Below are 14836 nucleotides of genomic sequence, written 5' to 3' on the forward strand. Positions count from 1 at the left end.
AGGCTTTTACAGAACATTAACTATAAAATAGCTTTTGACAAAATTACATGTCAGTTCTTTCAGTCTTCGCTGAGCTAAAACTCCCTACAGATTTCAGCAGGGAGTTTTGTCTGATAAAGGTGATAAATCTGTGCCCTGAATACTATTTCCTAGCCTTCTAGACCCTCTAAAACTTATTATTTCCCTGTACCTTCCAAAACTGCACCTTCAAAAAACTGTTAAGATGGCACTATACATTTATATATCTGGGGATTTCCACTAAATAAGACATGCATTTTCTATTGAGAAATGATCACTGAATGTTTTTTCTCATTTATAATTTTAGTTATAAAAAATTCTACTGTACTTACTAGCTAAAAGGAAAACTCTTCTTCGAGTACTACTGGATTTTCTCCCTTCCTTTTTTTCCTTTCAGGAGAGGGATATAAAATGCAACTGAAAACAGTCAAATATTGTTTAAGACTTCTGCACAAAGCGCTAATGCTGTTACACTGTTTGGGTTAAGATCGATAATATATAGCTGTTGCTAGACAATACTCAACTAATCCTTACAGTAAACGCTTCTGTAGAAACTTAACTCTCATACTACGTTACAGAAACATCACAGAAGATAACATGAGTCACCACAGAAAAAGAACTACTTTATATATGCTGGCCACAGGTCTCCTAAAGAGTATGCTGAAAAACCTAAAGCCTCCCAAAATGAGTAAGTGAAAAAGCAGGCTTCCAAACCACATTTTCAGTGTGTGCTTCAGCTTTCGCGAAGTGAAAGCATGCAGAGTACAGACCAGCGAGGCACACAACACGCTCGCCTCTCTCCAGAGTGTTTTTGAACTAAGACAACTCAAACAAATCCTTATTTACGTTACAGATTTACATTTTTATAGTCGGGAGGCCTGATCCTCTGGTCCTTATTCAGAATCTACTGAGTTGATAGTACTAGTTGGTAGTACCAACCACACTCGGAGGTACCATGTCTCTCCTAAGGCTTTCACTGAGGAGATTTTCCAGTTTTTATTGCCAAACCTTGGCAAGCTGAGTAATAGGTGCCTATCATTATCATCATCATTATTATTATTATTATTACTACTACTACTACCTTTACCACTACAACTACTACTACTATTAAAGCATGGTTGCAAAGGAGGATTGATTCTAAAAGAAGCTGCTAACTGTGCGTCTCCTTTTCCAGCTTTTTATCTATATATCACTATTTTTTTGTTTAAGGAGAGCTTGCACAAAAGGTTTAAGTAATTAGTGAGGGATTCAGGCAATGTAGTCATTCAAATATGGCTGTCCTCTGATCTAGAATGAGCTGATCAAACACTAGTAAGGTAATTATTTCAGACACTGTACAGTAATCACCAAACCCAAATGTGAACATTTACAATCAAAACAGGTATTATTTTCTGCACTAGAAGACAGTCTCATGATTTATATATGTCAGTACTAATATATATAATGCATAAGCTTCCAACAGAAACTTAAACTACTGATGCCCACTGCCAGGAGGTATCAATATGGACCTGTACAAGGTTTCAAGATAATAACCAGTCTAGTGTACTAATTCATAAACTCAAAGAAGCAGCAGTTTGCATCTGAAATATAACTTGTGAAAAAGTATAAGTGGAATACTGCAGTATAGGTATTTCTCAGATGATCAGTGCTCAGCTCTGTTCTCAATGAAATAAATGAATAGTTTTGTGCTATCTCAGGGGGACCAGGCTTGCGCCCATACTAACTGGGGACCTGCAGCTCTGTTTTTTTATTCCTCCTTCCCTCAACTCCCAAGCCATAAAAATAGCAAGAATACTTTTCAAATGACCAGTCCAAGTACATTCATATCATTGACCGTCTTGAAATATTCAAGGACTGCTTTTGAAAAATATTTTAGAGAACAATGCTAGAGTCATTAGGGTTTTTTTTCCCCAAAAAACAACTTCAAAGTAGACATATAAAGAGCTCCATCACAGTATTTTCCATTTAGGATAAATTATTTTGGTATTTCTTAAGAAATCAAACAAGTTAAATCTCTCTCAAAGCTTTACTTTCTTGGACTGGTACGCAAGCAGGTGACACAGATGGCACTGATGTAAACGCTGCTTTGCCATAGATGATGGTACGTTCCCTGCACAGCACACTGAGTCTACTAAGATGCTTCACAGAATGACAGACTATCCAACAACTCCTACTCAAAGGAGTAGCTCACATTTACTCACATTAGAAACGCGACTGAAATTAACAGGATTGAAAGAGTACAAACTAGTCATGCAAACAGCAGTCTTTGTGGTCTTGACCCAAACAAACACTTCGGGAGTAGGGGCCGGGGAGGGGGGGGGGGGTAGGAAGCAAGATTCAAAATAACAACTGATAAATATTTTTAAATATATGTATGTCTATTGGAGAAATGGACATTGCCCCAGGATTTCACAAATGAGGTTTTTAACATCCCTTTCAGTAGTACTTATTAATATGAAAGCACTGAGGTACTGTATTTATTGTCGCTTTTGAAGTGTAAGTTCTCACCCACTTCAACAAGGCATAAAGCTTAAACGCATATGCCTACACATGAAAGGCTATTTTTGTTGTTTGTTAAAACTCGATCACATTCTGAATGACAGAAAGCAAAATTTTATCATTACTCCAGATTATTAAAAATTTTAAATGTTAACATATTAAGTTAATAATTAATTTTTTGTTTTTAGTTACAGCATATACCTGTTACAGGAAAACACAGCATTTTTACATGTTTCCTTATGTTTTATAGCTTGCTTTCATTTTCTGATATATTACAAAGTGATTAAATCCATTAAGTACTGAAGAATTTAATCTTTTTTCTTTTATTTTTCCTGAAGAGAAACAGTAATTTTTATTATTACAGTGAGGATGTGGTGCAGCAAAAATTTTCAAGGACTTTGGGGGAATTAGTGGAACACTTGCTTAATCTTATAGACATGGGTTGAATTTTGCAGTTCTTAGTTGCACAAAAGGTGTTGAATGGGAGTTTTGTCAAGCAGTCAGGATCTCAGCCACTAATAACCTCTCAGTTATTTTCTTTTTCTCATTAGCAGTCTAACAGCTAACAGACTAATCTGAAGCTGCTACGGGATGCAAGATGAATTACAGCACATAAAGCTTACCCTATGAAAACAGGTGAAAAATTGCAGGCAACATCTCTCAAATGGTACCTGGGGCAAGCTCCTAAGCAGGTACCAACCCGCAGAGCTGTGGTGGCTCCAGCAGAGTGCTGTCACCTTGCACATTGGGGTCAGGCCCTAAAATTAGCCCACAGAAATTCAAATAAAGGTATTTTGAGAAAGGCACTTTAGGATGGTGATACCCAAAGCTGCTCAGGTGCTCTGCTGACTCAATGAAGGGGGTACAAGGGGTTGACGCCCGGAGGCTTTGCTCTGTCACCCTCACTAAGCGTACCCACCAAACGCTTTTTCAGGCTTGAGCAACTCATGGCTGCAGGGAGGATGGTGTTGGCCTGCTTTCTTGCCATCTGAAAGGAAGGGAGAGGGCTGAAAGGGTGCCATGGGTCTTTCAGTCACCGTCAGGAAATGTGTAGACTTGACAAAAAATTGCCACAGCTTCTGACTGCACACACGCAGGATTTGTAAACCTGGCTTTACTAGTTCTGAATTTTTATTGCAGGCATATGTCCTTCTGTGTGAGAAGAAAGCCTCTTGCATGATATGCAAGGGAAAATATAACAAATGGCTGCTTTGAAAATGCTTCCATCTACTTTTGTGAAACAGACTGAAATTAAACATCACACTCGAGTCTGGTTAATTGTGAAAACGTATGCTGTTTATGAAATGCCCGCTTTCTTCGGACTAGCTGGTTCCGGTCTGGATAAAGCTTCAACTGACTCCACTGTTTCATCTTTGCTCCAGAATCTTTTAATTTTGTCTCAACTTAAATCACTTCTAGTTCTGTACATGTAAATGACCTGAAAAACACCTTTTAAATTATATTAAATAAAGACTATTACAATGAAATGTTCTCTGACAATTCAGTACTTTGTTATATTTTCTTACTCTGTATCACAGATTCCTCAAATTATGTATGATTCATAAGACACTTGGATAAAATCGGATAAGAGAATCAACATTTTCTAGGCTTTCATCTGTTTCAAATTCCTGATACCTTCCTGAAGCATTCAAACAAAAGTGTCTTGTAAAGGAATCCAACAAAAATGTGAGTAAAATATTTTCTGAAGCTTCTTTTTAAGACTATATGCAATAATACAAATGAGAACATGGAAAAGTGTTGTATGAGTTACTATTATTTCTATATTTTCTAAATGTAGGAATTTCTTTCAGGAAGAAAAAAACCCACTGATCTTTCACTGAGAAGCAGTGTACAAACTGTGAGGAAGTTTCAGAAAAAAATGCGTTTGTTAACATCAGCTAAAGATAAAATGTCTGCTAACTATGAAAACAGATGTATAAAATGCTCTCACATGCAAATCCAGTAATCCTTTCAAAGTGCAGCTCACAGCATTTTGGTATATTTAAACAAGCAATATTATAAACAAAACTCTGAGCATAGCGCACCGATACAGGACAATTATTTACTACTCCTATCATTGGAATACACAATCTTATTTTTCCCCAAGCACAATTTAAATAAAGTAAGAAAATATATTAAAGGAAATAATAAATCTGTTTTCAAAATGATATTCATTTGGAAACAGTAGCCTTGTAACTACATATTGATCCTTGAGAAGAACAGTATTACTTTTTCCTTAGCTTTATCATCTCTTACAATTGACAGAGCTTTTAAAGAAAGTTTTCTTAAATTGTTAGAACACGTTTATTTTCTTGCAAATTAATTCTTTTTAACTCTTTATGATAGCTTTGAATCCCATAAAGAAAGATGAATTATCACATACTGAGCCCAAGCTGTGAAACAGGAGGAGACAAATAGAGACCCCTACTGTGTTTAACAATGTAGAAGAAATTCCAGACTCAATAGAAAAATTTTCTGTCCTTTTTCTCAGACCACAAAAGCTGCTAGTATGGATTTGAACAGTGGAGGGCACTCTTGCTATGCAAAAGCCAGTACTGACCTGGCACACTCGATTTGATCTATTCAGTAGCCTAAATCTCAGAATTTGTTAAGTAACAGCCACCTGTGGCACAGGCACTAACTGTATTCTGTTTAAAACATTTGCAGTTTCTAATCTGTGCGGTGAAGCACTTCGTTATCTCAAACACTGGCGCCTTTCTACGTGTATGCAGATGTGGAACAGATGCAAGCTTCACAAATTGCTTGGAATATTTGCGCAAGATATCATATTAAATAAGACCTGCATTATGTTTTTCAAAATCATATAAACAGCTACTGGGTTGGCTGTTATGGCATGTATATATTAATTTCGGGTTGCACAGAATTTGTGTGCAAATATACTGATGTTTGTAGGAACTAAGTTTATTTGGAATGTATCAAGTTTTATTGAGAATCCTAAAAAAATCGAGGTCAGTACTTCTAACATAGCTGATATGAAAAAGACGTTGGAAAAACAAACCAAACCGAAACAACTAGAAGGAAAGCTATGGAGAATCTAGTGCTCTTGGTAAGTATATAATTAACTACATCTTGAACTGCGTAACTCTAACACCTTGCAGAATGAAGCCAGCCACTCTCTGAACAGCCACAGAAACGCTGACAAATCTGTGTTTGGAGGATCACAATAGGAAAAGCCAACGTGAGGACCCAAACCTGCATCTCCTAAGCGTCTCAAAACTGAACTTACATATATGAGACTCAATGGCACTACTCCTCTGGGTAAAATTTCTCACATGCAGGAGTGCTTGAAACAGCAAACCTGAGTGATTCGATGCCAGTTGTGCAGCTCAGTCCTTCTGCTCATTTACCATTCTGTATATGGCTGTATTGCACAGGATAGCAAAGCACATAAAGAGCTAAACAAATTCACTAGCGTTCATCATTTCCAGCTTTGGGAATATTACTACATCAATAAAATCATAAAATAAAAATATCAAATGGCACCAGTAGAGGAATCTCCAGAAACACTGAATAGCGAGTTGGTTTTGATTAACTGAAACAAAAATACTGTGGCACCTGCAGGGTTAATTAAGCAGCTCAAGATGCTGGGCTTCACAAAAGGAAACCTTTTTCCTTCTTTAAGAACTGTAAACACTTGTGCTGAACTAGATGGGCATTTGATAAGCTGTACAGCATGTAGCAAACTCAGAGGGATCTCTAGTTAACACTCAAATTCAGTGTTAACACTTAACAGAACAGTGGTAAGCCGTGCTGCCAAGGTCAACTGCACAGATGTACTAATTGTATTATGAGCTTGACATCTAGTGGCCACCCCTGGCAGGGCAAAGCAGGCAAAGGTTAAATCAGCAAGCCTTGTCAAAGCACTTCTAACTACCCACCCTCAGGGAGAGTCCTGGGGAAGCTCTCTGGCACTCCGCAATCCCCCCGCATCCCCGGCTGCAGGCTGGGCTCCTGCAGCGGCCCGCTGGCCGCCCACGGCAGCACCCACCCGTCCACCCAGCACCCACCTGCGCCTCCCGCACCCATGCCCCACGCACCCACCCTGGCCGGCCGGCCGGTAGCTCCTGGAGGAGGTCAACAGCCTTCCCAAATATTTCGGCGTGCCTCGCTCTCCAGGTCAGAAGTTTGGACGTTTTTTGGTGTTTCTTTTTCAACCAGTGATAGGGTCCAAATTTTGGAGGAGGAGTGGTGAAAGTGGGGGGTGTGTTTGGAACCAGTATTAGAGACTGGCAATAAGAGGTTCAGAAGGGCTCTTTTTAAAGATTTAGCTTACCCCATAAGAAATATTGTTCAAGAGTGCTCACTTTGTGTACCCTAACAACAGCAAGGCAATACTAAAGGGCCCACTCTTCGGTCCACTACCTTTTCACTTTTCAACTTAAAAGAAACACAGTTTTTAAGTGCGTTTCATTATGGTTTGCTGTCACCCTTTTAAACAACTATTTTTCTGGCTTTCCCAATTTTGAAGGGGTTTTCCTCAATAAGAAGAAATGCACTCTACGTCCAACAGCACTGTAACTGAACCAGCTCCTAAAAGTATATTTTGGCCTAATTTCCCTCTTTTTAATTAATGGAAAACCTTCACTACATTTAGTGGGAAATTTTAAGAGGGTAAAGGAAACAGGATTTTGGCCCTTTACATTGAAATGTATAATTCAATAAAAATTTACTGCTGGGAATAGATTTACTGATGATTCCTCTGAAAAACAAAATAGCAAATTGCTCTTACTTTACAGATGAAATATTATGAAAGAAATTATTTTTACATGCTTTATTTTGGAAAATGTGTCAGTACTTAACTATTTTAATGTCATGCCAGACCCGGTTTATTATCAGCAAAAGTGATTGACTCATGTCCTGACTGATGGATAGTCAACAGATGTGCTTGTCCTGGCTTGGCAGTCAACAAATCAAATGAAAGAAAGATAGCCAGAAAATCTTCCCAGAACTCAAACTATTTTTCAGAAACGGCACTAATACTCATTATTAATTTGTTTATTTTTACTCTTTTTTTAAAATGCCACCCGTTTTTTGAATTGTAGCTTTTCCTCTTACTTAGGCAAGAAGTAATTTCCAACAGCTAAATGTATGCATATTAATAGTTTAATTACACAGAATTTAAACCAACACCTTCCAAAATTTCCTCCCTTCCACTCCAAAAAAAAAAGCCTTACTGTCTACCTCAGGAGATGGTGAGACTTCCTCAAAATCAGCACCACCAGATAAAATCTGACCCAGTTTTGTCTCCTTTCACTGTTTTACATACATCAGCAAACTGGCTGATTGTTGTAGTCTCCTTATTATTCTAAATATTTTCCTATTGCTAACACAGTTCAAAACAGAAGATTTTAAATATTATACAAATACAGATGTTACATAGTTTGAATGTTAAGTCTCTACCGTAATAGCAGAACTATTTGTATAAAGTTTCAATTACTATTCCTTATCAAAGGGACAATTTATAGCAATACTTATTTGGCCTTTATTCTTCAAAACAAAAAGCCTTCTCTTACATTTGCCTCAGAACAAACATGTGCAAAAATCACCTAAGTTTTATGTTTACTGACAGCAGCTTGTGACTTCTCAAGTTTTAAAGGCAATGGTGTCTAACCGATGTGGAATAACCACTATTTTGTACATAGGAATGTCCCTCCAAAATGTGTTTTTACCCTCTGTATATGCAGGTAGAGTGAACATGCTTAGCTGCTCCACAGCGAACTGTGTCATTGCTGTAGCGGAGCATGTGTGTCTGTGTACACACTCCAGAAAAATACCGAGTGCGGTCACGAACTGCTCAGAACTGCACAGCCCAAGCCCACTTTACCAGATGAAAAAGATCCATCAGTTTAGACTATGTTGTATGTATTGAAGGAGCAGGGGGGACACAGGTCCTATGTTTAAAAAACTGATTGCAAAAGGCACATGAGAAAACTGTCCATTACACAGTTCACTACAAAGTATCCCTTCCACTTCAGACTAAACAATGATATGTCTTTGCCAGAAACTTTGCATGAAAAAGTCCAAAACATCATTTGTCATCACCCTTACTGGAACCTCACTTGCCCACTCTAAGAATCACTTTTCAGCGTTACAAAAAAACCCAACCTTTTATTATCCCTACTTTGAAAATACAAATGCTATATCTGCGGTTTAACAGAAAAATTAATCAGAGTTGAAGCATGTGCATTGTATCTATAATTCTGATTTGTTTGTAATCTGTTGAATTAGGCAAGTGTATTAGAAATGTAATTCCAGCTATTACAATGCTTTACATTTACTGAGAAACTCAGATTATTGTATTCGACAGGCAGTCATCTGAGTCCTGCTGCTGCTGGTTTTTAAATGATTTCCATCATATCTCTAATTTACTAATCTCAAAGTGGGTTTTTTTAATTGGTATCTTTTGTTCACTCTTCTACAGTGCAATCATTCAAGGAATATATCATCACCAGCTGTTTGTTAACACTTCTTTTCAAGATTATTAAAAAATGTATTTTTAGCATTTCACTTTTGACAAATAATTTCAAACGATTTTGAGTGTAAATCTCTAGTTGATGACATTGGTAATTATCTTCAGATTTCCAACAATTTCTCACCATCATGACACTGCCCTGTTTGAATGCAGTTGTGTTAGCTGTAGCCCAAGCTAGCTATAAAATTATTTGTTCTGATTCTAAAACTTCTGTGGTAACGGTAGCATGAAAGTTATGGTGAGCCCAGTCAGCTTAAAATCTGGCCTAATGTTTATCTTGCATTCTGCTCCCCAAACTGCCAGGCTTCTCCCTGCTACTATGAATGTCCCTTCACCCTGTGGATTATGTTTATGGGACATTCATTTTGAAATGCTTCACTTAATAAAATCTATTTTAGGGTGATATTAAACACGATTTCATTAAATAAATAATAAGCTTCATTTGCTTAATCTTGTGTTAACAACAACTTCCACCTTTGAAGATAAACAGCCAAATTAGTGAAAAGGCTACATGCATCAAATAATACTGCTTAAAGAGTTTGCTTTCTAAAACCGACAAATATTCTTGCACTGTGCAAACTATTTTTGGCCTGTTGCAAAATATGCTCAGGAACTGTAGCAATATCTTGATTACAGCTGTGAACAGAAACGAAGAACACTGACTTGACAAGAAGTGTTTTAATTCATGAGATTTGGAGCGCTCATTATATCTGGCCTATAAAATTGCTTTCAGTATAGCAATCGTTAGGCTTCCTAATATAACGTGTAAATGATTTACATTACACTAATGTGCACTAGATAGCCCTCTACTCGTGTATCCTGTCTCCACCTTGTTCACATTTCTCAAATGAAAGTGCAAAACCAACAGCACTACTTTAGCTTGTTAATTGTTAACTGTGAAGGGTTTCACTCTATTAATTAAAATATGTTTTAATAAAAGGAAACATAGCACATTTTGATAACAGCCTTCTAAGGCTGAAAAGTATTTACATTGTTGCATTTTAGGGCTGCTGTGAAAGCCGATTTTGTGCTATTCAGGGACCACAATAATAACGCTTTAAAATTCCTCACTGGGATGCAATGTAGTCCTTTTGATGGAAAGACTGTCTTTCTCATTCGGCAGAAATAAATCCATTCATTTGATCATGTAGTCATTGAGGGCAATACAAAACAAACCAAGTGTGAGAAATTCTATGTGATGAAGTAAACAAAACAAAACCCCCCAAAAAAGGGGAAAAAAAAAAAACATTTCCATGACAAAAAGATTCTTTGTCCTTAATCTACCCACCATATGCAAGCGTTTCTTTTTAGCATATCTCTTGTTCTAATCTCGGGTGACATGGCTACATAGATAAGATTCACAAAACAAAACAAAAACCTAGTTTAACAATTTTTTTCAATTTATTAACTCGCCAGGAGTGTCATAATGAAGTAGTGGGGTTTTATTTTTCTGTATTGAAATGGATTCAGAGCATGTAAAAGTTTATCACACTAGTGATAAATTCTTAGACCTAGAACCTACCCCAACAGAGACTGGGCTCAACAAATCTTGTTTACATAATAAAATACTAATTCTCATCTGCTTGCCTGTATTAATTTATTTCACACAACCACTGTTTCCTAAGAAAAAAAATAAATTTGGAAAATACACCGCTTTGCTCCTCTGCTGTGACAGAAGGAAGCATTTCTCTGTGTGTCTGTTATTGTCAACACCCAGGGTTTTCCTGGAGCAGGTTGAGTAGCCCCCTTAGCAGCCCTGGACAGTGTGGGACTCACTCCCTGGCTCCCCAAATACCCTGGGAAGGAGCAGGAGGCTTAACGATTTGCCAGTCTGACAGATGTTTTAACCTGATGAAGTGGATTCATGCTGCCTTAAGCTTCAGGTCTGTAAAGTTCAGATACAATAGTCAAAATCCTCCTCAGGCTTCAACTTTGCTGCCTTTCTCTCCCCACAGATGCACCTTAAAAGTCATTATAGTTTCGAAGCAGAAGAATTACTTTTTTTCTTTTTGAAGGGAGGGAGAGGGGGGATAAAACAGTGGAGCAAGGGGCCTACACAGAAAGCAGAAAACATTGGGGCTCCCACTTGGTTATGTGAGAAACTAAGCAAGCAGTGGGCCCTGTGCACAGAGGAAAAGAAAAACTTTCAAGTGGAAGCTCTGAACTTAGCCCAGGAAAAGTGAGTATGGGCTGTGGCATGCCTTTGCACACTGCAATAGCAAGGACTAGTAAGGAAATTAAAACTAAAAAAAAAAAAAAAAGGAAGGAAAAAAACCCCGCAGCCCTCTACTCGAAAAAATTACAGCGAAGTGGAAATAAGGAGTGAGCACAGTCCAAATCTTTCCAGCTTTGGACACTTGTTCACTAGTAGCCTGGGCAGCCCAGATGCATAAAAGCAAGTGTGCCTGTGCCTGCGTGTGGGGAGGGAGCAAAGAATGGCGGATGGGCGAGAAAATAACCCTTCCCCACTGCCTGCAGCCGGCGCGACAGGGGCTGGTGGCGGTGGTGGCACTCCGTGTCACCTACCACCGATAATAATTACAGTCGCGGCAGAGCCGGGAGGAGAAGGGGGGAAGGCAACGCAGGGAGGGGGGAGGCGAAAAGCTGCTGCTCAACCTTCTCGAAAATAACGAACCCCCCTCCGCTGCCCCGCGCACCCGAGCGGCCCTGCCCGCTCCTACCGGGGCCCCCCGCTCTCGGGGGGAGGGGGGCGAGCGGCCGGGGAAGCCCGAAGCCCAAGCGGGCGGCCCAGAAAGCCGCCGCCCCCCCCCCCCCCTCCAGCCTCCAGCCTGCGCCAGGCGGCTCGGGGCGGCGGGGAGGAGTCCCGGCCACTGGCCGCGGTGGGGCTGCCCCGGGGGCGCGCCCCGGGGCCCGGCAGCCCCCGGGACCCCCCGAGAGCCCGCAGCCCCAGGCAGGGCACCCCGGCCCCGGCCGCCCCAACTTTCCTGCCGGCGGGGCGAGGGGAACGTGGCTCCTCGGAGCCTCCACCGGGGGGGAGCGGGGGAGGAGAAAAAAGGGTACCCAAAAATATAGAGAGAGGGAGCGCAGCGGAGAGGAGGAGGAGGAGGAAGAGGAGGAGGCAGGCGCTTCTCCGGGGTGCCCGCTCCTGCAGCTGCCCGAACCCGGGTGCGTGGGGAGGGAGGGCCTCGCCCCGCCGCCGAGCCCAGCCGCGATAAAAGCGCTCGGGAGGCCAGGGGGGAGCTGCTGGGAGGGATGGTTAGTCAGGGGGTGGGCTGCAGAAACTTGGCTAAACTGCTAACTTCTCAGTTCCGCTGCCTCTTCCCCCAGCTGCTCTAATTCCCATTCTCCCGCTGCAGAGTAATTGCGCTCCCATGTTCACCATCACCATAAATCCACCTATCTCCATCCGAAACACACTCACAAAAGGAGAGAGAGAAGGAGAAAGAGGCGCCGGGAGCCCTTACCGTGCTCAGAAACTACCTCCGCTTGCAGCTCTTCGTCCGATTTGAGATGCTGGGGTTTCGCTTGCTTTCGACGAGACATGCTGCTAACTGAGCCGTCTTGACTCTGCTTTTTGCAGAGGCATCAGCGACGTGGAGGTGGAAAGGGGGGAGGAATTGGGAGCGAGGGAAGGGGGGGGTGGGGGCTGAAAATAACTGTTCGCAAATAAAAGTCGAGTTGCAAAACAAACCAAACAAACAACAGAAAAGGCAACCAACCAAAAAAAAAAAAAAAAAAAAGCACCGCGAACCAGCCAACCAAACTGGGAGTGAGCGGGTGAGCGAGTGGGGGATCAGCCGGGCGGGGTGTGCGCGGTGCGGCGGGGTGTGCGCGGCGGGCTGGGGCGGCTGCGCGGAGCGCGCATGGGGCTCTGTAATTATGATTGTGAATAATGCATGGCGATTAATGGTGCTGGGGGCGAGCGCGGATTGGCGCGGCTCCAGCGGACTCAGGCTGCATATGTAAATGAAGGACGGGGCTCCGCAATTAGCCGCTTCGCTCCGCCAAATGATGCGTCTCCCCGGCACCGGCAGCGCCGCCTGCGAGAGGCACCGACCGCGGCGGCGGCGGCAGCAGCGGCGGCGGCGGCAGCGAAACACACACGCACCACGCAGGAGGGCTCTGTTTTGCACACACTTTACACAACATATGTGCAAGGTTCACTTGTTGGGGGAGGTCACGATCTTCGCTTTTCTGTCTGTCTTTCTTCCCCCCCCCGGCTCTCAGTTTCTTTTGCTCTGCTTCCTTCTGCTCTCTTTGCTTGCTTTTCTGGTTTTGTTTTTGTTTTTGTTTTTTCTTTTCTTTCCTTCTTTCTTCCTTTCTTTCTTTCTTCACATCACTCTGCGTCTTCTTCTCTCTTGGTCTCTCTTTCCGCAGAAGTTGATCTGCAAGGCATCTGATTTCTGTGTGCGTGTGAGTAATTTCTTCCCAGGAGGAAAAGAAACTTTTGTGTATGCTTTTTCTTTTTCCCTTTCTTTTCGGCGTGCGTGTGTGTTGCTCTGCTCTTCTTTCTCCTCGATCTTCACACGCTTGTCTTTAGCTCTTCCTCCATCCTGTCTCCTTTTCCGTCGCTCTTTCTCTGTCTCTCCTTCCCGGCTGACTTTTGTTCTCCCCTCTCTCGAAGGCGCACGCACGCACACGCAGAAGACCTTGGGCAGTTTTGTCTTTCACCTCTCCTTCCTTCTTCTTTGTCTTGCAGCTTCTTTCTCCAAGCAGAGACTCCCCGTTGGTGGTGGTGGTCACTTCCTGTTGTCCATTGGTAGGAAGTTTTTTTTCTTTCTCCCTCTCTCTCTCTCAGGTTGGAATGACTTTTCGTGACACTCCTCACCGCCCCCCCCACCCCCCCCCGGCTCAGCCGTGTGTCCTGGTCGCTAATGACAGCGGTCCCGCGTGTGCGCCGATGAGCAAGTCCTTGGTCTCCAGCAAATAGTATCGATCCTCTCCCAGATTTGGGGGGTGGGGGGTGGCTGTTGTTGTTGTCGCAGGGGTGGACCCCCCTCCCCTGCCTTGCCTGGCTCGCAGCGGCGCCGGCGGCCGCTCCCGGCGCGGCGGCTTCCCCGGTCGATGCCTCCGCTCCGTGCCGAGGAGCGGTGCGCGCACCGCGGCCGCTGTTGATTTCGGGCAGATAAACTTTCAAGTTTGGGAGCGGTGCGGGTCACACGGCGGCTCCTCCTACTCTCCTCCTCCTCCTCCGCCTCCCGTGCCGCGCTGCCGGGGCTGCCGCCGGGGCTGCCCCCAGCCCCGCAGCCCGATCCGCTCCCCGCCGCCTCCGAGCCTCCCTCTCTGCACGCACTTTCCCAACAGCGGCTTTTCTCCCAGGCCCCCCCTTTTTTTGTAAAAGTGAGGAGGGGGGGAGGGAGAGACTTCCCTCACACACACACACACACACACACCCCACCCCGCCTTCCCCTCTATCGCATTACGAGTTGCCGGGGAGCCGGGCCGAGCCTCCCCCGCCCCGTCCCGCCGCCTTCGCGTCCCCTCCCGCCCCGTCCGTCCCCCGGGGAGGCGGGCGGCCCCGCCGCCGAGCAGCAGCCCCAGCGCCCCGGCCGCCGCCGCCACAAGTTGCCGCTCCCCGGGGCCGGGGGTGCCCGCCCCCCGCTGCGCCGAGGCGGGCGGGGAGCGCGGCCAGCCCGGCTCCCATGGCAGGCGCCCGCCGCTAGGATGTACCCGGCCGTCGCCGATCGCCACCGCGCCGCGCAGGGGCCCGCACTGCGCGCACGGCCCGAGCGCGCAGCTCCGCGCCTCTGTGTGGTTTGGGGGCTGGGGGCTCCTCCCGCGGACTCTGAGATCCCCTCCACTGTGTTTTTTTTCTTTTTTTTTTCTTTTTTTTTTTTTTAACTGTTAGTCGTAGAGGGGTCCCTG

General features: G+C 43.6%; 1 protein-coding gene across 1 annotated transcript in view; it reads right to left on the reverse strand.

Moving 5' to 3' along the window:
* SALL3 (spalt like transcription factor 3) overlaps positions 1–14021 on the reverse strand; it is a 24541-nt gene extending 10520 nt beyond the window's left edge. The window contains exon 1 of the mRNA XM_074870577.1: positions 12436–14021. Within this exon, the coding sequence (XP_074726678.1) occupies positions 12436–12514 (79 nt within the window). The 5' untranslated portion in view covers positions 12515–14021. The remainder of the gene's footprint in view (positions 1–12435) is intronic.
* Positions 14022–14836: the final 815 nt, after the last annotated feature.

The sequence above is a fragment of the Strix uralensis genome, chromosome 1 (assembly GCF_047716275.1).
Source record: "Strix uralensis isolate ZFMK-TIS-50842 chromosome 1, bStrUra1, whole genome shotgun sequence".
NCBI classification, from domain to species: Eukaryota; Metazoa; Chordata; class Aves; order Strigiformes; family Strigidae; genus Strix; species Strix uralensis.